The following is a 23,851-nucleotide window of genomic DNA, read 5'->3' on the forward strand; positions in this document are numbered from 1 at the left end:
TCTTTGTTACTATCAACCAACTAAAGCGTTGATCTGTATGTAGAAAGCGACCACAAAAATCGGCGTACTTTTTGACGCCCATAGACGTCAAAGTATGACAAATTGATTGAGAAATGCATTTGCGTGTGACGGTCAAAACTAATATGCATAGTGCTACAGCCAGCATCTCATGCCCCGTCGTCGTTTTTTCGAGGATGGCATAATACGGGGGAACATCTCGACACAGAAAATTCTGTAGACCGCGGAATATCTCGAGCCCATAGCCACTTTAAGTTTTCCAGTCCCGGTTATTTCATACTAGATACGTTGTAATCGAAAGCTTCCAAGAAAACAGCGAAGCCGATTATGATCTAGATGTCGATGTAGGTTGGCCTACCTTGCCTTTATGATAATGCAACCTGAAATGTTACCTATCTGTACATACAGGGGTATTAGTTTCTTCAACTAAAAAAAATGAAACGGACAGGAATTGAACCTGCAACCCTTCGATTGCAGTCTCCGGAAATTTCCAGGATCTAACTGGAGTCGAAAGCTCTACCATTGAGCCACCGCTTCATTCGAGAGACATTCGGGGTTTATTAAAGTATATATACGGACAATTGCGCACGTGCTCATGAAATCAAGAATGTCAGCCAGAAGCTACATACTTACGACTAAGGTTGGCCGTCTAGGTAAGGCAGAAAACTATGTTAAGAAAACAATTGCTAGATTAGAATACTAGTCCCTCTAGACACTAGAGGTTAATTGATCTGATTGGAGACTATATAAGCAGTAACTCATCCTCAAGTATAGCATTAGCTGGCATGTGATGAGAGGTTCAAGTCAGCACGTGACTTAAGCTAGTCGCCCTCGGTATGCATTAATACAGTATGGTGACCAAGGAGGATAGTAGTAGTGGTTAAGTTTGTAGTATACATTGTTGTAGGCAAATTCGTAAATCTTCTGTGTATATTCCGGTGGTGACGTTCTAAGTACTCTCGCAAAATGTCCTTAAACGTAGTTTAAATCAGACATTAACTGAAAGTATTTAACAGTCCCCTCCATCTCTCTGGCATTTTAACAGTCATGACTAATGAAACACAGTGTAAGGGAACTTGTGAGTATATTAAGATCGATGATAAACGGTTGAACTTCTCTGTACGTGCTACTTGCCAAGCAGTGTGACTAACCTATGTGTTGGAAAGTAAGGCCACGGTCAGAGTGGGAAACAACTCAAAAAGCGACACATAACGGTTTTCTGAGTTGTTTGGTTAGATCAGGGGGGGCTTGCTACATTAGTAGTTATAGCGGCGGTATTTAAGTATTTAGTTCTTTTCTGTTCCTGCTATTTGTGTACAAATTGTTAAAACAAATACTACGGAAGTAATAGTACCTTGGCCGTTTCAAACAATTCTAGCATCGCCAATAATGGACACTTTTAGTGATAGCTTTGATTATATACTGCAACTCACCAAGACATTGAGTTCACAGTCTTGGAACAACAGACAGGAAACTCTGAAAATAGAACGGTTACTCAAGAGATTAGCGAAACAAACCTATATACCATATGAGCAGTTTATTATCGAGCCTAGTGAAGAAACGAAGGAGACATACAACCAACTATCTAAGCAGTCTGAGGAAGAATACTTGATTAAGGAGAACTACAAACTAATTTATCTTATAGAACAGCAAGAATATTTAGATGCAAAACTTTGGACTCTAATAAGTCAGATTAACGAGCTGATAGTTTCCATTAGGAACTTTATCATTGAACAAAAGTCAGCTCGTCCAAAAGCTGAGTTTGAATTCATAGAAAAGAATTTAATAAAAAGGATCCAACACTTAAATGAGAGCGAGGAAAAGTTAAGGTCATCGAAAGAGACTTCAATTCCAATTGTCGAGATGCTTCTTAAAGAGTTAGTGATTACATGCAGCGAAATTGACTGGAAAACAGTGCCCCAAGGAACCAAGAGTTTTCAAAGATTGCTACACAGAATCAAAAAAGTTGAAGAAACACATAATGTTACATTAATTCCACCTATATAAATATATTGGGGAGATGCTCTAAAAACATAATAATCCGGCTATTAAACACCTTTTATATGATCCCTAAAAAGCCATCTCCACATCCACGATTTGCTCCAATCTCGTCGCAATTGTGGATATACAACCCTCTTTAAAAGTCCAACGACGAGACCGTTATACCGTGTCTTTTCTAGCTCAAATATCCTTTGAGCTTCTTTTTCAAATTCTGAGGTAGTCTTTAAGGTGTCTACTCGGTCCAACATGTAAGATGGATGATTTTTTATATAATTTTCAACTTTTTGTAATTTTGATCCAAGTTGCGAAATACTTTCATTGATATCCCTCATCCTTATGTCCAATATCCTAATATCGTAGTTGAACCTTGCTGCAAGAGAATCCAATTCTTGCATGCTCTTTTGTAAATGTTCATGCTTTTTTAATAACATGTTCTGATGACTTTGTAATGTGGACATATCAACGTTAATTTGATTCGAAAGATTACCAATTCTTAATATTCCTGATTTAATAGCTACTATTTTATAGTCACCAGAATATCTATCAAACCTGGAATTTGCAATTGATTGTGCTTTCATTATTTCCCGTGCTATACGCACGACAGAGGGTTCAAATGGCATTGTCCATTCATAAGCTACATCTTCAACTATTGAAAAACTGGAAGAACGTTGAAGTTTATGACGTGACAAACATTTGTCCTTGTAATTGCAGGTCAACTGACCAGTACCTATAGTCTCTTTAACTGATGAAAAAGATGCACGCCTGAATATTTCTTCTTGAAAATGAACAGTATCAATGATATCCATATGTTTAGTCCAAACACTAGTATCAACTTGTAATGGTACCTTGCATTCACCGACCTTAAGCAAATCTGTATGCTCAATATTATTTGAGGAATTACTCTGTGCGGATACTTCCAAACCAGGTTTATCGCCAAAATTTTCAACTGGATCGATGAAGTACTTCGTATTGTCGTAGTTAGCTTTTGTAAAATCAACTTTTGGAAAGTGACATTCTGGATCTAATTTTGCCTTCCAAAAGGCTTTAATATACCCGCCACTTTGAAGATGGGATATGAGTTTACTAAGATCTGTTGTTAAGATTTCACTAGATAGTTGAATAGGATTACCTTTACCAGCGATGTCTTGCACAGTAGACTTTACAACCTTCCTAAATTTAAAAATATCAGTATTTGATATCTTTGAACTCACTTCGAACAACTTAGTCACAGTGATGAAATTCAAGAAAGAGGTCTTCTCTAATCCATGTTTCTTTTGGAAGTTGTACACCGCAGTACGGAACGATTCTTCATCAAAAGGATCCTTTAAAGAGCTCACATCCTTGACAACAAACTTAAAATAACAACTCAAAACAAAACTAATTAACCCACATATTGTACTAGGCCCCAAAGAACCTTCTTTTCGGGGTCTATCAATCCCTAAATATACTGTACCGTATATGGACCACCATTGGTCTAATGCTTCATCTGTATGCTTACAATATATACCATCCTTATATTCTGGTCTCAAAAGCTCAAAATACCATAGGGATATTTGAACCAGTGTGATTAGCGTAACCACACTCTTCATCGCTTGATCCTTGTCCCTCATAGGAAGCATGTATAACTGCAGAAACTTTTCCAAAGACGCATCAGGAGGATCTGCAAGAGATAGAGCTGATCTTCCGATACATTTTAATCTCTTCAAATTGAAGTTAACTTTATGCGTAAACCATATATCCTTCATATTGCCAAATTCCACATGCAAAAGGTTCAATGTCGACGGAAATTGCGACAAGTCCGTTATGAACACCGAGGTAAAAGCATCTATATCTTTCAAAGTACAGTAGCTTGCTAGCTGCTGATAATACCCGCTGAGATCCTCCGGCCACATATTCAAATCCTCAGGCAACGTGATTCGAATTCCATGCATCACATCTTGCTTACTTCCGGTATATGATACAATCACCACCGTGGGCCTACGTTCATAAACCCATTGCTCAACAATATACAACTCAAACCCTGAAACACTATACTCCCTACATGGAAACGAACTCAAATCCCCCAAACGTAACCCATAAACCACTGTAAAGTCTGGGAAAATATAATGTCTCCATTTGACATCCTTCGAGAGTTCAATCAGTTTCTGCGTGCTCTTTTTCTTCCTAGCTGCAGAAGCTTGACCTGTCCATGGATCCAATGGGTAGAAGCTCATTGTAACTCCAAAGCTGAAGCTAAATCACCAAGAATATGACGCTTAATACCACTACGAAGCTGTTGTCATCATTATTATTCTGGTTAATATATTATTAAAGCCATTTTAGAATATCATTTAACACGATAGAATAAGGGGATTATTGATTTAGCCGTCAGAGATTTTAGAGGCTGGTCGTGTTCAATATTATACACATAAAATAATAGCTGAGCCCCAGGGTTTATAGGTAGGTATTGTGTTAATATATGTCTATCAGGACATAATTGCAGCTTAAGTGATAGATTCAGATTAGGAGACTGGTCTAAGGTGAGGGATTGAGTTATATAGCTAAGGAATTAACGGATAAAGATACTGTGTCACTAGGGATAGGGTTCTCATATGCTCGTGATGAATAAAGAAGAGGCAATATTTCGTTCAGCGGATATGACATATATCGAGTTATATATTCCGTTGGAAATTTCACGAGGTGTTGTCTGTGTTTTGGGGAATTTGGGTAGTGTAATGTTAAAGGATATGAACAAAGATTTGAATACTTTTCAGAGAGGTTACGTGAATCAGATTCGAAAGTTCGATGAAATATCCAGATTCATCGAATATTTAAACGAGGTGGTACAGTGGCATAAGACTGCGATGTGGGAATATACTTATCGATCTTTAGCCCAGGATGGAGAGACCGAGGGTCAGCCCACAATGGCACAGGTGATTGAAACGATGCATACACATTCAATTGATTCTGTGAATGAGATTACGGATGAGATAACACAGTTTGAAGGACGGGTGAGACGTTTGAATGACTCCCTGGCTGATTTAGAGGGACGTTTAAATACGTTATTAATACATCGGAGAGTTTTGTTTGAGTGTGCTAGGTTTTTGGAAGTTCATCCCGGAATAACAAGTAGATTACCTGTCCAAGACAGACACGATCTTGAAGTTGAGGACTTTGAACTGACCCAAGTTGAAACAGATGAAAATCTCAGTCAATTATCTTTTGATCTTGCAGATGATGCCGAAACCCAACTAGCCGGCGATTCTCAAACCTTACTAGAACATACTGTTAGAAACAGATTCATAATAACAGGTTCCATTAATAGGTCAAAGGTTGAAACCTTAAACAAAATTCTCTGGAGGTTATTACGTGGCAACCTTTTCTTCCAGAATTTCCCTATAGATAGAACTTTGCTTGAACATAATGAAGAGGTAGAGATAGACTGTTTTATTGTATTTACTCATGGAGCAGTATTGGTTAATAGGGTAAAGCGTGTAATAGAATCATTAAATGGCAGTATCTTTCCATTCAACCCTTCACAATCATCAATACAACAATTAAATGATAAAATATCTGATCTCAAACAAGTTTGTTCGACAACTGAACAGACATTACACACTGAGTTGTTCCTTGTTTCGAAACAATTATCTATATGGAACACGGTGATGCAGAGGGAAATATACATCTATGCCACGTTAAATTTATTCAGACAAGAGTCACAGGGACTAGTTGCCGAAGGTTGGCTTCCCACTTCTGAATTATCCGATGCTCAAGCGGCATTGAGAGAATACGGAGAAAGCGTCGGATCAGCAAATACTGCCGTTTTGAATGTCATATCAACTACCAGAACACCCCCTACTTATCACCGGACCAATAAATTTACCCAACCATTTCAAACTATTATTGATGCATATAGCATTGCCACATATAAAGAAATTAACCCTGGATTAGCTACTATTGTTACATTCCCCTTTATGTTTGCCATAATGTTTGGCGATACAGGCCATGGCATAATTATATTTCTTGCATCGTTGTATTTGGTTTTCAATGAAAAGCAGTTAAATACTATGAAAATGGGGGAAATATTTGAGATGGCATTCTCTGGCAGGTATGTGCTTCTTTTGATGGGTATTTTCTCGATTTACGTTGGTTTAATATACAATGATATATTCTCTAAGTCCATGACTTTGTTCCATTCTGGTTGGCGTTGGCCCACTGATTTTAAAGAGGGTGAGACTATCGAAGCCACTAAAATTGGCATTTACCCATTCGGGTTAGATTCTGCATGGCATGGTTCCGAGAACAGTTTACTTTTTACTAATTCTTATAAGATGAAATTGTCAATTTTGATGGGATTCATTCATATGTCATACTCCTATGTGTTCTCATATATCAATTATCGCTATAAGAAGTCGAAAATTGACATCCTGGGCAATTTTATTCCAGGTCTAATATTCATGCAATCAATTTTTGGATATTTGTCTTGGGCTATTGTCTATAAATGGTCAAAAAATTGGATAAAAGATGGTAAACCTGCACCAGGATTATTGAATATGTTAATTAATATGTTCTTATCACCTGGTGTAGTAGATGAAAAGTTATACGTAGGCCAGGCCTTGGTGCAAGTTGTATTATTGTTAGCTGCATTGATATGTGTTCCATGGCTATTACTTTACAAACCATTAATGTTAAAACGACAAAACGATCTATCAATTAAAGTTGGATATCGAAGCTTTGGTGATCAGCGAGCCCAGGAAATACTTTTAGAGGCCGAAGAGCGCACGGGTAGTGAACTCCTTGTAGTAGATTACAATCATGATGAGAATCTTGAAGAAGAGTTTAATTTCGGCGATATAATGATCCATCAGATAATTCACACAATTGAGTTTTGTTTGAACTGTATCTCTCATACAGCTTCTTATTTACGGTTGTGGGCTTTATCCTTAGCCCACGCGCAATTATCCACTGTGTTATGGTCAATGACAATCGAACATGCCTTTACTGTCCAAAGACCTGGATCAATATTGTCTGTTTTGAGAGTAGTGGTTTTGTTTGCGGTGTGGTTTATATTAACTGTTTGCATTTTGGTCTTGATGGAAGGCACCTCAGCAATGTTACATGCTTTACGTTTACACTGGGTTGAAGCTATGTCAAAGTTTTTTGAAGGCGACGGCTATGCATATGAACCATTCTCCTTTAAGGGTATTGATAGCAATATTGAACTATGAATATAAAGGAATTTTCCAATCGTTCGATTAAATCCTTTTATAATAATATTTTTATCGATTGTCAATGCGATAAAAGTTTATGAAACCGTTAATTATTCTATTCAGTATGAAAAGAAAAATACAACTTTTATGTATTAAGAATCACGCATTAGCAAACTATAACTAGAATACCTTATAATTCGTCGTGTTCAAGTTCAGCTGAATGCTCAGGAGTTGTAGTTGTGGTTGTCTCATGGGAATCGGTAGTTTCATCTGAAATCTCCGAATTGACGGATTCTGTTGGCTTCAACTTTTCATCCTTTCTCTTTAGCGCTCTCAATTTTCTGTTATAAAAAGATTGCAATTCTCTCAAACGGTATGTATGGGCATTCGCTCTTATAGTCTGAAGTCTATCAAGTTCCTTCACTGAATTCTCACATAACATATTTAGTTCAAACAAATCTTCCCTAGGTTTGTTCTCTATCGAGTTAGTATTCAACATTTCTTCAATTTCATTCAAAAGTGATTCTAAGTTTTTAATGACAACATCACTCTCTGTGGGCGAGAAGCTCACGCTCCTTGGGGCCTTCATCTTCAGGTATTCTCTGGTAGCATTTAGCCCAATAGCTTCAAAATCATTATCAAATACCTTCACTTGTTCTATCAAAATGTTCTGATAATTTTTAAACTCATTTAGAGAGACTCTAGAATTCTGGATCAGTTTTTCGAACCTGTAATGGTCAAATATCTCATCCGAAAATTCGAGGTACAATTTGATTTTACTCTTAATGGTGGAAACTTCCACAATTTTTTCATTTATATCAATTAGAGAAGCATCTTCATACCCATAGTCCAACCACTCCAGATATTCGGTTACAATTTCAGACAATTTTTTTATATCAGACTTTGGACCTTTAGCAATAACTTCTTCATCTTCCAAGTAATACATAGTATCATACAATAAAGATTCAAGGTGATTTAGTTGTGTTTGCAGCTGTTCACGTTCTTTATCACTACGATTCAATTGTGCCAACTTAGACCTTGCGTTAATCTTCTCCTTAGAGCTGTATGGTTTCAAATTTCTATATTCAGATTTTAATGACAACTTTTTTGGTCTGGCAGGAAACTCTATTTTCTTATCAGTATTTTTGTTAATGTCTTGATCTTCATAACCTTTGGTAACGCCTTCATCTCCAGAACTACTAGCACTTTGGACAGCTCGTGTAACTGACCCACCCAAGCAAACAGCCTCTACGTTTTCACATTCAAAAATTCTGTTTGCCGATAGACTAAAATTAGCGTTGTAGACAATACCATCTGCACACTCAGTGATAAATTTCATATTGAGTTGCTCAGTATAAACATCGACTGTTTGGAATAGCCTCCCATTTTCATATAAATCAATTTGAAAATCCGAAACTGGACCGTTAAGAGGCAGAGTAGTGAAAGAAGTTTTATTTGGGTAGGTTGATCCAGTAGAGAATATTTCAACAATATATTCCTGGTTAGAAAATTTGGCTTCATAAGAAAAAATAGAACGGTCAATAACATGCAATGGTTTAATTTTAAAGGCCTTAGATAATTGAACGCCTCTGATAGTAACACCATGGACAGCTGATTCGTCTGCATTAACCTTCTTTGATATCAAGTCTTCACCTAGATATTCAACTAGCGTTTTTTTTACAATAGGCACGCGAGAAGAACCGCCTGTTAATATTACGCCATCCAATTGACTTAAAGCAATAGATTCTCCACCAAAATTACCAGACAAAGCATCGTTGATTGGTTTAATGATGCCAGTTAAAAATGGTTCCAAGTATTCTTCAACCTCCTCCCGGTATACTGTAGCCTTAAAATCGATGCCATTCAATAAAGATTCAATATTAACTATGGCATCGGCATTAGCACTTAAGATTAGTTTAGCTTTTTCAGCAGCTTGAATAATCTTTGCTTGTGATCTGGCACTAGCTTCTAATTCAGAACTCCTAACAGACCGGTGATGTTCTAGAAATTTGTTACTAATAAGTTCTGAAATAGCTAGTGTGACTTGAACACCACTAATATCGTCAGTATGTCCATAACCTAAAAGTTCAATTCTTAAAGGTTCAGAATCACCCTCGGGCTGCTCGATTGAAACAAGACTAGCTTTTGTAGATCCTGTTCCCATGTCATAAATAATGTAATAATAGCGTTTCCCAGCCTCAAATTTCTGTTTTAAAGAAAAATCAACTGCAACAGATAAACCCTCACTGACCAAATATGGACGTTGTAAAGGAATTAGAGATACTGCATCCATCAGCGAGTTCCTTTGTTCAATAGTGAAGTATTCAGGAACAGTCAATGCAAGTTGAACAACAGTATCATCACCACCCTTTTCTTTCAACATGTCATTCGCCCTATTAATATACTGCTGTAAATTCATAGCAGCTACCTCTTCAACTGGGAATTCTTGATCATTAATTGAAAATGCAACAGATCCCCGATCACTAGCCTTTAAAATAACACCCGGATGTGCTCTATAATAAGCATTTAGGTTTTCGTCTGCCAATTTTCCAAACAAAGGCTTTAAATGCATTAACGAATTACTAGGGAATCGAGTCACGATTGAAGAACTAACCACCGAACCATAGGTTCTCTCAACAATACCATCGATGATCCTGATAGCAACACCATTTTCATCCTTCCTTTGCGATTCAGGGGTTAACACTATCTCAAGCGGTGCCTGAAGTGATACCACCATGGCTTTTCCAAACTGATAGCCATAATCGATACCAATAACGGCCCCCAGAGACACTATCGACTGGGTGAATACCGCAATAAGAAGCCAAGACAAAGTAGAGAATCTCATCAGCCTCTATATTGAGTTGTTTTTGTTTGTTAACTGTAGTGTTCTTGAACTAGTTTTAGTAAACCGCGAATATCGTTGGATTTGCACCGTGTTCATATACGACGAATACAGCAGAAACATGAACTCAAGAACACGGCTTAAATAAGATCTAAACATTACAATTCGTAAAGTACAGATATCAGAGAAGCTGATACATATTTCAAGATAGCTAACTTGATTGGTTGATGCTCATTTCTTTCAAAAGTTGAGGTATAAGGTCTGGGTGGTATCTGACCTCTCGGAGGTTTTCCGGGCCAACGTTAATGACATCGAGTTTTTAAGGACAGACTAGAACAACAATCATTTGAATTAGGAGATACTATATAGAGTTATACGGGGTTTCGAGACCTGTGTGTGGGGAATAGGCAGTTATAAACATGGAGGATCCATGGAAGGTAGTTGCTGATAGCAGCGACAAAGTTGGTTTGGATGATGATCTGCAAACACAGCAGGTGAAGGATTCAACTAAACATGTGCTAGATGGGACGGATGAGTGGTCGCAGTTGGTGGAATTGATTACCAGGTCTTATGAGAGTGTGAATAAGTTTAAAGAATTGATTGGTGAAGTAAAGGAGCAAGTAAATGATAAGACAGTAACGGGAGTGCCGTTGTTGGTTTATACTGTGGTGTATGACCATCCTGTATATATTGAGTTATTGCATTGTACGGGACAGTTGGACGTCAATCTTGCAGATGATTTGGCTTCTTATTCACCTCTTATGTGGTGTTTTCACCTTAATAGACAGCAGTGCTGTGTGGAGTTGTTGAATTTCCAGGATGAGTTGGATTTTGGTTATAAGAACAATAATGGATCAACGGCGATAGATTTATTGGTTCCTGGATCAGAAATTTACAGCTTTGCAGAGACACATAGACTTCTAAACCGGAATAAGGAGACCAAAGATGCACTTTTTGGCCCAAGCGAGGATTTATACAAAGGTCCATTGCGATTTGATGAGCTTGATGAGACACTGGACAATATTAAGTTGCAAACAGCGGGTCTTAATATCTCTGAAAAGACCAATGGCGTGGATGATTTGTATGTTCCTCCTCTTAAAACTGTGGAACTGGAAACATCTCCAGAGGCTTCAATGCTATTTGATTTTGATCATTTGATTAGTGGCCAGTACATTGAATTTGCTGATTATGACATATTTGAGATTTTAAATGTGCTAATTACTTTGCCGCAAAAAAATCCACACGATACAATAACCCCAGCTGCATTGATTTTCCAATGTTTAAGATATGCACATAAGAAGCGGCAAAGTACTAGCCTTGTAGAAAACATATTTTATTTATCGCTCACAAAGATTTTGTCATCTCAACAACCATCTGGAGGGGTTGTTTCAAACCAGGAGGGCGATATTGTAAGTCAATCATATTGGTTGGGTTATTTAACGTTCCTATACTATTATCTTTGTCGTGATGAAACATTTTTTAAAAAATACACTACCCTGTTGCAGAAACTAATTAATGCAATGCAGACCCTTATGATCGAAATATGCTCATCTATATATGCCCGTATAGATCGACTAGTCGTGCCTGCAATTCTAACCTATACAACCATTACTGATGTAAAGCAAACTTTGTACAAAAAGGATTGGAATATTTTCAAAAAGAAGAAACATTCCATAAAGGGTATTCAGAGTTCTTATGATGAGATATTAAACATGTTATATCCTCCATCAGCAGAGGAGCAGATGAAAGTTTCACCAATGAAAATTGTCCAAATATTTGGTGCTTTGACTTATGTTTTAGATTTGCATCAAGTTCATCCACTGTTTTATGTGCAATGTGTCTCAACATCTATCCAATGGTTTTCAACTTCTTTGTTCAATAAAATTATAGGAAACAAGAAATACCTTTCCAGAGGACGGGCGGTTCAAATCAGGCTGAACTTGTCTACCATAGAAGATTGGATTAAAAATCATGATACTAGAGTGCCAAAATCGAAAATGATCGATAATTTTATCTGGGAAAGATTCCCTTATACGCTGATCAAGCCAATTTCTGAAATAAATTTAAAGCTAAAGTCTTTGAGAAATATCACAATGTATTCTCCGGTTGCAGATGACAAGGAAGTGATTTATGATACCACGAATACCCTATTTTACTACCAATCGCTTTACCGTATATCACAATTGCACATGGAGCCACTTTTACAACTTTTACAATGGTTACAAGTTGCTACTTCAATAGAAGATGAAGAATCGTTAAAATCAACAATGAATTTGATAAATGCATTAAACCCTTCGCAGTTGCTTAGGGTCGTTGAGAAATATCGTTATGAGTTGGAGGAACCACGCTTCCAGTCTTCTTTGAAGAAATATTTAGCTTCTATGCTTAAGGGTCAGGAGTACAATATACAATTAGAAGAAAGACCTCAACTGTTAGTCACTTTGCCAATGATGAATGAACTAGTAGATATTTATGTCACAGTTGAGAACGCTGAAAGGTTTCTCCCTATTTTGCCGGAAGATATTCAAGAAAAAATCGAGGCAATACTCGAACAAAACGCAAGAAATAGATTAATGGATGTTCATAAAAAGTCAGATGACAAGGAAGATGACGTTAGTTCGACCAGTAGACCTAAATATGGTAAAGGGTCAGTTGGTTGTATTGCAAGTGAAGAAGATAGTCAATTATTCGAAACGTTGAATACACCTAGCCTAGCGGTTCAACGCCCCACATGGTCCGGGACATCGACTACAGAAGATAATCCCTGGTGAAGCTAATGATATTTAATGATATTATATGTATTGTATTGTCTTTGATAAATTATCTAAGTATAATACAGAAAACGATATTGAAAAGAAAAAGATAATTAAAAATTAATAAGATATTAAAAAACGGTTGTTCACCAAAGAATGGTTGCTTCTTAGTAGAAATGAATTAGTGTCCAATTATATTGCCTAATAGAAAAAGAATTGAATAAACAATCCTTTTGGGGGATAAAATATAATTCTGTCATATTAAATTTTTATGGAGTGAGCTTCACCACCTAAATTGTGTAATTCAGTTACGTTAGTTCTGACTCTCGCACGATATTCTTCATAATGTGATTGTTCTTTATCTTCCTGATCTTCAAGTATAGGCTCATCATTTTCAAACAGGTAGGGAATAGCATTACCTAAACCGTGGATATCACAGATACTTTTCCAACCACTTAATTCAGGTGATATGAATTCGCTTTTACCAGTAAAAGTCCTTTCAAACAGTTCGGTTGTATCAACATTATCATCAACATTGGATTCAGTTAAACTTTCAGTAGAATCCTCTATATCACTAGAAGGCAAAACTTGGGGAGAAAGTTGGAAATTGGCAAAGGCTTTATTAACTTCATCACTTTTCTTGCCACTAGGGAAGGGACCGGATGCTTTTTTGACAAACTTTCTTCTTGAGGCAGAATTTTTTAAGCTGTTACAGGGTGCACTTGTAGGTTTGCCATCATCCGTAACAACGATATAAACATAGCTGTTCACTGACCACTCATACCAAACTCTGCTACAATCCTTATTACGCGCCATTGAAAGTTCTAATTCAGTATCATCACTAATATAAAGGGGCTGCGATAAAGGAAAGAATATAGGAGACCACGATGCCATGTTAACTGTGTGATTAATTTTCTTGTAAATTCCTAGATGAACCCCAGTGTCATCTTCGGTTAACGGTGGCTCATGAAGTCTAACAGTACTATCATCAGGGAGTATAGATAACTGAATATTCTTATACAGCTGTGCAGTGAAGAACCCGATAATACCGTGAAGCTCCCCTTTGTGCTTTATTTTCAAGTGGGTAATCGCAGATCTTGTGGTAGTCGGTTCTTTACTGGGGTGCTCGAACGTCCATAGTTCATTAATCTTATTTGATAATATACAATACGGAATATTGTGAACAATCCACGGTGACTGTAAGGCGCTAGCACCTTGTTCTCTCAATTTTTGGTACAATAGAGGGGAAGAAACTGGAGCGACATATGAAGTGTATGACTGCGGAATGAATATCGTTTTAGCATGGCAGTTCCTCTGCTGCAATGCTTCTAGACATTCTGGCGATAGCTCGTTACATCCAAAAGACCCAAGTAATTCACTGATACATAGGTCGACCTTAACTGAGGAGTCCCACTTACGCATATTAACTGGTACAATATCAACTGAATTAGCCCAGTTTTCAAAGTTCTTTTTCTGTAAATAAAGTAACGCTTGCGGATTCTTCTCTAAGGCAATCAGCTTGAAATTTGTGATGCTCATTTTTTTTAAGCATTCAAAGGCCTTCCCAACAAGAGGTCCCCTTCCTGCGCCAGCTACAAGTATAGTTAAGCTTTCACGCATCCATTTTTTGTTCTGCTCCTGCACAATATACTGCAACGCTTGATTAATTGCCATCTCATATAAATCATACTTCTTTTTGTCCTTTTCAAAAGTTTGATATACTTCGTTCGACAAATTATCAAAGTTAGGTTGTAGCGGTGACATAATTCTAGGAAACTTATCCCAAAAAGAATCCGCATGTTGAGGAATTATCATTTTATCACCTTTTTTTAATAGATAGTTGATATATTCCAAATATATAGCCTCGCCACCTCTGATCTTATCAACATGCTTTTCTAGCCCGTGTAAAATAACAGTTAATTCACCTAAATTACTTTCGGCATCGCCATTAATCTTCTGGAACTTTGTAATTAGTTCCTGGTTAAACTTATTCAACACTGGATAATTGTATTGATTTGTCGCAAAGATAGAAGAAGAGACTAACAAACAGGAAACTGGTTCCGCAAGCCACCGATTTAGCACATAGCTAGGCGTTCTACACCGAGGAAGTGCCAAAGTAATGGTCAGCAAAGGGTGATACTTACATTGTTTGCGAATGGTGTTCCACAGCTCCCAAGTTGATAGAGGATCAGTATCCTCAAATAAAGGCAAAGAAATTGATAACAAAGGCAGCCGTGTTGTGGGCCTGTCATTTTGAATGCTGTACAGCAGCCGCGCAATCTTCTGAACATAAAAGTTCAGATTCCCCAGATTCCGCGGCGGGGCCAAAATCACCTGCTTTATCCCGTAACTTCTAGCATACTCAAACTCATAACGTAACACTTGATAACTCATTTCACCAGCATCAGGATTTGGACTTTCTAACTCCAACCACGAAGATATCAGCCCAATAAACCCAACTCCATTTTCTGACGCCTTCAGCGCCGGCACACCAAGATCTTGCAACTGCGGCGCATCAATATGCAAATCTTGCAGAACACCAGACTTAAGTTTGCCATATTGTTTCTTTACAGAGTCCCGATACCGAATATTGGTTATGGAAACCAACATATAATCATATTTATCCTGATAAATATCACTCTCCACAAGACCATTCCCCTTCACTCCAACAAATACATTACTTTTCATTTTGAAACCCGTATAACCCTTCTTGATTCCCTCACTTTGGCCGCTATTATCTTCTCCAGACTGCCTAGATATCTTAAAACTAATACCCAGCCCTTCAATCTAGTATTCTTGTCCCTTTGTCTAAAAATACTCTGCTTAATCAAACCTTTAATCACTATTGCAGAACCACACGAATGCTGATCTTAAAAATTCCCAGAAGAATCTGAAAAAAAAATTCGAAGACAACGCAAATACAAGTGCATATCCTTCACAATTAACGCGATTAAACACCATCCGGAGAGGTGTTCTAATACGATTGCAGCTAGTACTTATTCCTATGCCATGTTCTCAAACCATCCATTTCAAGGAAGAAAGTTGACAGAGCAAGAAAGGGCCAGAGTGTTAGAATTTCAGGAATCGATTCATTATTCACCACGTTATTCAGATGACACGCATGAATACAGGCATGTAATGTTGCCTAAGGCGATGCTTAAGGTGATTCCATCGGACTACTTTAATTCAGAAACCGGTACTCTACGGATTTTGACAGAAGACGAATGGAGAGGGTTAGGGGTTACACAGTCGTTGGGTTGGGAACATTATGAGTGTCATGCACCAGAACCTCATATTCTACTGTTTAAGAGACCGTTGAACTTTGAAGCAGATCTTCGTGTGGCGCAACAGCAGCAACAACAGCAGCAATATGCAGCAGGACACTAGAAACACAACTGTTAGGTTGCCTTGGCGGGCCTGTCCTTCGTTACATGTGTTATATTTGTTTTTAGTGCTTGCATTCCTATTTGATCCAGCAAATTGACATATATACCCATGAGCTAGATATAAGCTTGCTTCATTTCTCCTTTTTGTTAATATTATTATTATTATTATTACTCTACCTTTGGTTTTAGCATAGATACACCACAGCATGGAGCCTGGGAGTTTGGCGTGCAGTAAGTTATACAGCGAATATATAGTCATGTACTGAAGTAATGACAATAAAAGTCAGTGCACATGCATTTCGAAGTTATAGCCAGCTGTTAGTTCTATCAACTTCACATGTTTCGCACATATTTATTTGTATTGGAATGGTGGAACTTTTACTGCGAATTGAATTTTAACGAACGCGTAAAAAAGCTGCCTACCTTCAAGCTTCAAGATAATGAACTAAGGAAGCTTCAATACAGACGCTAACCAGGCGGGCAATAATCGTCTTTCTAGGACCTTTACTTTTGTGAAACAGTATAGAGTATATATTAGGGGTCTAGAGTTCTGACAGGCAGGCATCATCGTAACGAGAGGGGCGTGATGGACTCACATACTAAGTACTTGGATGAGTTGATTGTGGCTATACAGTCAGCAAGGGCTTCATCCACTTCGAATGGATATTTTAACGAATTTCCGCCGAAAGCTTCCCCTGATAGGGATTCGAAGTCTGCCAAGGTTGTTACGACTTTGATAAAGAAACTTATGGATCATGAGACGAATGAACAAGTGTTTGGAAAGGCCTGTCATGCGTTAGATCTACTGTTTGAGTCAAATCCATATTTGCTTATTCAACCGATAAGCGATCTGCATGATGGCCAATCCGGAATAGGATGGATAATTGCTAGTTTTTGTCGCATTTCATATGTGCATTTCCATAAGAGGCAGTTCTTATGGCTTATAAGGCGCAAACTTTCTAACTGGTGTCAAATATGTGTTGATTTTTATGGACTACAATGGCGACACACCATTGTACAATTGTTGCTTCGTGATTTACGGTCAGTTGAGGACCAATTAATGAAGGTGCTAACTGGAAAACTAGAAATAAAACTCTTCTTAGAGTTTTTGAAGCAGCTTTGTATATTGTTAGAATGGTTGGAAAGTACCGAATTCAAGTATTTCACTGCTTCTTTTTCCAATATAAATAAGTCAAAATGGTACTTTCAGAGATTGATGAGGGTAATAAGCTACATATTTGATTCTGTGCAGTTGAGTATGATAGAATATGAACAAATACAGATGAGAATTGTAGCTGTTGTGATAAATACTTTGATTTCAGTCAAAAAGCCAGATCTGGTAGATATTAAATTCTCGTTGGATTTTATGCAGGGATTCGTGAAAGGCGGTCACTTGAAGAGTGAGTTCAGCAGCTGGTCAAGACTGCTTTTGCGGTTTTATGCTCATATCCGGGACTATGACTTTGCCCTTCGAATCATTCACGATAATTTGTGGATCACTTGTGATAATATGGATATAAAGCTACCATCTACTGTCGTGATGAAATGCGTTAACTTGGTAAAATACGACTTGGATAGACACTACAGCCCAGAAAGGGATATCTATTGGGATAAAAATCTGCAGCTATGGCTTTTAAACTCAGGAAAAAGAAGTGACTCTGTTGTTCTTGAACCATTTACAAATGATAAACAATTAGAAAATCTACGGAAGTTAATTTTATTCAACTTCAAAACCAAATATAAACCAATCGTTTTTGAACAGTTCAAAAATCTAGGGGTGAGTGATCTAACTGATTCAGAAGCTGTGTACAGAAAGCTAGATACACTTATACCCTTTGCTCTCGAAAAGAATGAGAGCTATAATTTGGCGCGGTATTTAAAAATCATGAGAAAACTAGCGTGTATGGAATCGGATAGATCTACTTATTCATTTCATTGCAAACTTTGCGACCAAACAAAAATTAGTGTACCATCAGCTGTGGTAAATCCATCCAGACCAGAGGCATCCAAATCGTTGGCATTCAAATTGCTAACGACGCATTTCATTCCACATTTTAAACATAATGGTTTTAGTAATGCCATGCTGAGCGGTACCTTACTCGTATTAACTTCTATTTTTGCACATTTTCAACCTCCCAAGCTCTCAGAGAATGCTTCAGGCGAGGTAATTGATTGTTCAGGGTGCATTCAACTGCTCCAAGTTGCATTCACAAACATCAATAGACATGTACGAATTTTGAGCACCAAATTAATACCATTGTGGAACATTACTATGCTCCATAATTCTGAAGATCAACAGACTGCACTACTTATAAAATTCTTACAGACCAATGCTCGATCATTTGCCACAGAAAGCTACTTAATGGGATGGAGTCAGTTAACCCTAAGCACATCAGGCGAGCTATTTGATTTTTTACTTTTGAAACTCATTGATATATTCAATTCTGCTAATTTTGTCGAACATACTATGATGGCTTCTCAATTGAAATACATTGCGCGTGTACTAAATAAAACACCTTATCAGTTACTGTCCCCTATCTTGCCCATTCTTTTAAAGCAAGTTGGAAAGAACTTTATGGAGAAGAAAATGGCTTTAGAAGGACTACTGTCACTTGTTGAGTACTCTGCCAAGACTATTTTTGAAAACTATCAGCGATATATTGTTCCATACGCTATGATCCAATATAAGGGTGATGTTTTAACAGAAATATCGAAGAAAATGTGTGGCAATGACCCTGCGCTGATTATTGAGCAAAAAAAGCGACTATTAGATAGAAACAGCCGACATATATTTGCAGTTGCTTTGGTAAAACATGGTTTGTTCTCCCTGGAAACCATTGAAACTTTATTTTTAAACAACGATCCTTCATTTAGTAAGAGTTACATCTCGGGGTTTCTACCAGACTACAAAACTCTAGCAGAAGTCCTAAAGCTATACAAACCAACTGACGCAGTTGAGGATTCGATAAGTGAAAATGAGAAAGCCGTTTTGGGATCGATTAGGTTCTTAATAACTAACTTTAATGCAGATATGTACCGTGGCTCAAAATTTAAAAATATCGAATATTGGTCCCAGGATCAGGAAAATCTTTTCCAGAAGAAATTAAAAGACAATATATTGGGCATTTTTCAAGTTTTTTCAAGTGATATGCACGATATCGAAGGAAGAACCACCTACTTTGAGAAATCCAGAGTTATTTGCGGCATTTCATTTTTGATAAAGTACGCTTCAAAAGATTGTCTTATATCTGCTTTGGCACAAGTTAGTATTTGTCTCCAAACAGGACTTGAAATATCAGAGATTCAGTATAATACTTTGAAATGTTGGTTGTATTTGGTCAAATATCTGTCTGAAGATCAATTAACCGCCGTCATAGATATCCTACTCTGTTTCATTTTACAAAAGTGGCATATTTTTAGTCCGAAAATTAAACAGCCTATAACTGAAATTCTGGATACTCTAATACTAAAGAAACAAAATTTAATCACAAATTCAAGGCCTTATATCGTTTTAGCCTTATTGAATAAGCCTGAGTTAAAGATCCTCGAGAGACATGGAAAGTTTGCCAGAATTGCTACAAAACTGCTTAAAAACACTAATTGGGTAAATCTCTTTGTTGAAAATCTGAAGACTCATAACATATACGTTATTAAACAAACGTTGCACGATATTACATTGTTCCTGGAAAAAAAGGAACAGAATGGGATGGATATTACAAGTGTTACAAGTGATACGAACAGTATTTCAGTATTACTAGGAGCTTTGTTGGATACATCGCATAAATTCAGAAATAGTGATCTTGAAATATGTGAAACCTGTGCACTTTGTATCAGCATGATAGGAGTGTTAGATGTCACTAAACATGAATTCCAAAGATGCAATATTTACGATAACGATGTATGCAACTTTGATAATCAAGTTCAGACCACTAAATTCCTCATCAACATTATTAATGATCGGCTTGTTCCATCTTTTTGGCAAAGTGAAAATCCAACTAAGCAATTATTTGTTGCTTTGGTAATCCAGGAATCTCTGAAGTATTGTGGATTGAGTTCAGCATCTTGGAATGTTTTACAACCTGAACTATACCCAAACGAATCAAAGCTGTGGAACAGGTTTAATGATATTTCAAAGGCTACGTTGTATCCTTTACTATCATCATTATACTTAGCACAATCATGGAAAGAATATGTACCATTGGTATATCCTTCTTTTAAAGTCAAGGATGGGTATTCAGCATGGATCAAGAATCTTTCACTTGATTTATTAAAGACTGCCACCGAACCTGATCACCCTCTGCACGTATTCTCATCTTTGATCAGGGAGGATGATGGCACTTTGTCTGATTTCTTACTTCCATATATTATTATGGATATAATTATAAAATCAGAGGACGGTACCGAGTACTCAAAGTATCTCCAAAATGTTGTCACAGAGTTTGAATATATTTTCAATTACACTTTATATGATTTAAATCATTTCCAAATTGACGCCCTTAAAATGTGTTATGACTCTATATTCAGAGTTTTTGAATACTGTAAGAAATGGGTTAGCCAGTTCAAGCAGAATTATAGCAGGCAAAATGGATCGTTTACCATACGAGAGGAAAAATATACAAGAATGCTTGATCGTACGGAAACATTTGTGAAAATTATACCTTTCCATGTTTTGGCTCAAAAGTCATTGGAAACTAATTCTTTTGAGCGTTCAGCATTGTATTTGGAACAGAATTATCGTGAACAACGTGACAGTGGTGTCCGAGATGATAAACTGCTCCCGTATCTACAAACTACTTATGCTGAAATCGGTGATATTGACTCTGTGGTTGGCGTTTTAAAAGTGTTCTCCACGGATAGTTTGACCTCTAAAATTGAAGAACTGCAGTATTCAAATAATTGGAAAATGGCACAAGATTGTTTTGAAGCATTAGGTAAATCTAATCTACCCACTGACACCATTGAAAATCACAGTACTTTGGCAACAACTAAAATGTTGAAATCCATGTATGATCACCAATTGTATGACCATACGCTCCAGAAATTAGACCTCTATATTCCGGAAGCGGCAAGATATCTAACTCCAAATCTGGATGAATTTTACAATATGGGTATTGAAACGGCGGCTCTTTCTGGAAATATTACAATGTTACGCAAATGGGTTCGCAGAATAGAACAGTTAGAGAAGCTTCATGATTCCAACATACTGCTGCATTATAATATTTCAAAATCACTTTTGGCTGTTTTTGATGGAAACCCGGAGAAGGTTCAAAAATATTCTAGAAATTGTTATAGGTTAATTGGTTCACATTTCACCACACCATCGCACAGTACTACTCTATTAAAGCGTAGAAATCTGTTGATGAAGCTACATGGCATACGAGATATTAGCATTCTTTCATTTGGTAACACTGAACAGCAATTCAATCATGCCACTAAAAATTTGGGTATTCGATTAAAAAATGCAGGGACTGAGTTTGAACCAAATTTCTACATTTTGTCTATGAGGAAAAGCCATGATATAATGAGGGCAGATATATTCACTAAAAAAGATCTTGCGGAAACTTATTTCAAAATGGCACAAATTGCCCGAAAAGATGATAGATTGGATATTGCAAGTGATTCGTTAATGCACGCATTAAGTTTTGAACATCCATCAGCAGAATTAGAATACGCTGAGATTCTTTGGAAACAGGGGGAAAATGAATTAGCTTTAAAAAATGTCACCGAAATTCACCGAAGATATAAAGGTATAAAGTCCATTAAAGATAGAGATCGTGCTAAGGTATTACTTAAGTATACAGAATGGCTAGATATGTCAAACAACGCAACTTCTGTCCAGATATCTCAACAATTCAAAGAAGTCATCAATTTAGATAAAAATTGGGATGAGCCGTACTATTCTTTTGGACTCTACTACAGCCGCCTACTGGAGAAGAAGAAGGCAGATGGATTTATAACAAATGGTTCCTTAGAATATAAAGCTATCACTTACTTTCTTACCTCTTTTGAAAAAAACACGGCAAAGGTGCGCGAAGCACTCCCAAAAGTTGTTACTTTTTGGTTAGACATTGCAAGTCTGGCGGTTACAAGTTCTAATGAAAGAGAGTATCACTACAAAAGATACACTAAGGAGATATGCAGGTGTGTTGATATTGCAATACAGCGATGTTCTACCCATATTTGGTATTCTGTATTGACTCAATTGTTATCAAGATTGCTTCATAATCATGCTGAATCAGCGAATTTGGTTATGGACATACTGTTAAAGCTTACAGCAGAGTATTCATCTGTTATGTTATGGTACATTACTGCTCTTCTAAATTCTGAAGAAAACAAGAGAGTGCAGTGCGGTAATCAAATTATTAAGGCGATTAAAAATCGTCTACCAGAAAAAGCATCTTTGATTAGTTCATCTACTTCTTTAGTCCAATCGTTAACTAAAGTTTGCATTAAGGAGGCTAAAAATATCTCTAGCCGAAATGGTAGGTCTTTGGAGAATGATTTTAAGTTTGATATGTCACTGGCTCCATCTAATATGGTGGTTCCCGTAAACATTAATTTGGCTGTGTTAACCCCTTCATCATCAAATAATTTTCAGAAGGGTACTATGTTTAAAAATATTAGCATAAGTTGCTTTACACCTCAATATAAAGTATTCTCTTCATTGAAGAAACCAAAAAAATAAACATTATTGGCTCAGATGGACATGTTTATGGTATTATGTGCAAAAAGGAGGATGTGCGACAAGATAATCAGTATATGCAATTTGCGAACACAATGGGCTTCCTTTTGGCCAAAGATTCTGATTCAAGAAAGAGAAATCTAAGCATAACAACTTATGCCGTCTTATCTTTGAGAGAAGATTGTGGATTATTAGAAATCGTTCCCAATGTTGACACCATTCGTTCCATTTTAATGGAGAAGTACCATAGCATGAAAATTAAATTCACACTATCCGTACTCTATGAAAAATGGAAGGCAATTCCAGATGACCAAAAACTAGGATTTTATAAAAATTGTATTGATACTTTCCCTCCTGTCCTTTATCAATGGTTTCTAGAGATATTTCCTAACCCCATTCGTTGGTATAATGCTAGAAATGTATTTGTGAGATCTTATGCCGTTATGGCTATGGTTGGACATATTTTGGGTTTGGGTGATAGACATTTTGAAAATATACTTCTTGATGTGGAAACAGGAAGGGTTCTGCATGTGGATTTTGATTGTCTCTTTGAAAAAGGAAAAGCATTGCCTGTTCCTGAAATTGTCCCATTTAGATTAACCCAAAATATTCTAGATGCATTTGGAGTTACAGGAACTGAAGGTACATTCAAGAAGTCAAGCGAAGTAACTGTTCAAGTTATGCGAAACAATGAAATTGCACTGGTCAACATTATTGAAACAATTATGTATGATCGAAACATGGATCATAGTATCCAAAATGCGCTGAAAGTTTTACGAAATAAAATACGTGGGATTGATCCACGGGATGATCTTGCCTTAAGTGTGCAGGGACAAGTGGATACTGTTGTCCAACAGGCTTGTTCCGAGGAGAACTTGGCACAAATGTATATAGGTTGGCTACCATTCTGGTAGTTATTAACGTTTAATTGTAACATTTATAATATAATATTATATTCTTATGGGTGTAGAAAGCTTGTT

At 37.0% G+C, this 23,851-nt stretch overlaps 7 protein-coding genes, 1 non-coding gene and 1 further gene across 8 annotated transcripts; 5 read left to right on the forward strand and 4 right to left on the reverse strand.

Annotated features, from left to right (window-relative positions):
- Positions 1-454: 454 nt before the first annotated feature.
- On the reverse strand, positions 455-555 carry Ecym_5433. The gene is made up of 2 exons: positions 520-555; positions 455-490 (listed from the first exon to the last, which is right to left on the reverse strand). It is a non-coding gene; the product is annotated as a tRNA-Trp (tRNA).
- Positions 556-1,407: 852 nt separating this feature from the next.
- On the forward strand, positions 1,408-2,025 carry FAR3 (Far3p; the record flags this gene model as incomplete). The annotated part of the gene is made up of 1 exon (XM_003646955.1): positions 1,408-2,025. One exon carries the CDS (start codon positions 1,408-1,410, stop codon positions 2,023-2,025), a length of 618 nt encoding a protein of 205 aa, XP_003647003.1.
- A 41-nt stretch (positions 2,026-2,066) lies between these two features.
- Ecym_5435 (uncharacterized protein) lies at positions 2,067-4,232 on the reverse strand (the record flags this gene model as incomplete). The annotated part of the gene is made up of 1 exon (XM_003646956.1): positions 2,067-4,232. One exon carries the CDS (start codon positions 4,230-4,232, stop codon positions 2,067-2,069), a length of 2,166 nt encoding a protein of 721 aa, XP_003647004.1.
- A 378-nt stretch (positions 4,233-4,610) lies between these two features.
- Positions 4,611-7,226, forward strand: STV1 (H(+)-transporting V0 sector ATPase subunit a; the record flags this gene model as incomplete). Its single annotated transcript, XM_003646957.1, has 1 exon — positions 4,611-7,226. One exon carries the CDS (start codon positions 4,611-4,613, stop codon positions 7,224-7,226), a length of 2,616 nt encoding a protein of 871 aa, XP_003647005.1.
- Positions 7,227-7,398: 172 nt separating this feature from the next.
- Positions 7,399-10,053, reverse strand: LHS1 (Hsp70 family chaperone LHS1; the record flags this gene model as incomplete). Its single annotated transcript, XM_003646958.1, has 1 exon — positions 7,399-10,053. One exon carries the CDS (start codon positions 10,051-10,053, stop codon positions 7,399-7,401), a length of 2,655 nt encoding a protein of 884 aa, XP_003647006.1.
- A 416-nt stretch (positions 10,054-10,469) lies between these two features.
- Positions 10,470-12,821, forward strand: Ecym_5438 (uncharacterized protein; the record flags this gene model as incomplete). The annotated part of the gene is made up of 1 exon (XM_003646959.1): positions 10,470-12,821. The coding sequence occupies one exon, from the start codon at positions 10,470-10,472 to the stop codon at positions 12,819-12,821; it is 2,352 nt and encodes a 783-aa protein (XP_003647007.1).
- A 243-nt stretch (positions 12,822-13,064) lies between these two features.
- On the reverse strand, positions 13,065-15,491 carry HSL7 (protein arginine N-methyltransferase; the record flags this gene model as incomplete). Its single annotated transcript, XM_003646960.1, has 1 exon — positions 13,065-15,491. One exon carries the CDS (start codon positions 15,489-15,491, stop codon positions 13,065-13,067), a length of 2,427 nt encoding a protein of 808 aa, XP_003647008.1.
- Positions 15,492-15,812: 321 nt separating this feature from the next.
- CKS1 (cyclin-dependent protein kinase regulatory subunit CKS1) lies at positions 15,813-16,190 on the forward strand (the record flags this gene model as incomplete). Its single annotated transcript, XM_003646961.1, has 1 exon — positions 15,813-16,190. The coding sequence occupies one exon, from the start codon at positions 15,813-15,815 to the stop codon at positions 16,188-16,190; it is 378 nt and encodes a 125-aa protein (XP_003647009.1).
- Positions 16,191-16,775: 585 nt separating this feature from the next.
- On the forward strand, positions 16,776-23,785 carry Ecym_5441 (the record flags this gene model as incomplete).
- Between the last annotated feature and the right edge of the window lie 66 nt (positions 23,786-23,851).

The sequence above is a fragment of the Eremothecium cymbalariae genome, chromosome 5, assembly GCF_000235365.1.
Source record: "Eremothecium cymbalariae DBVPG#7215 chromosome 5, complete sequence".
NCBI classification, from domain to species: Eukaryota; Fungi; Ascomycota; class Saccharomycetes; order Saccharomycetales; family Saccharomycetaceae; genus Eremothecium; species Eremothecium cymbalariae.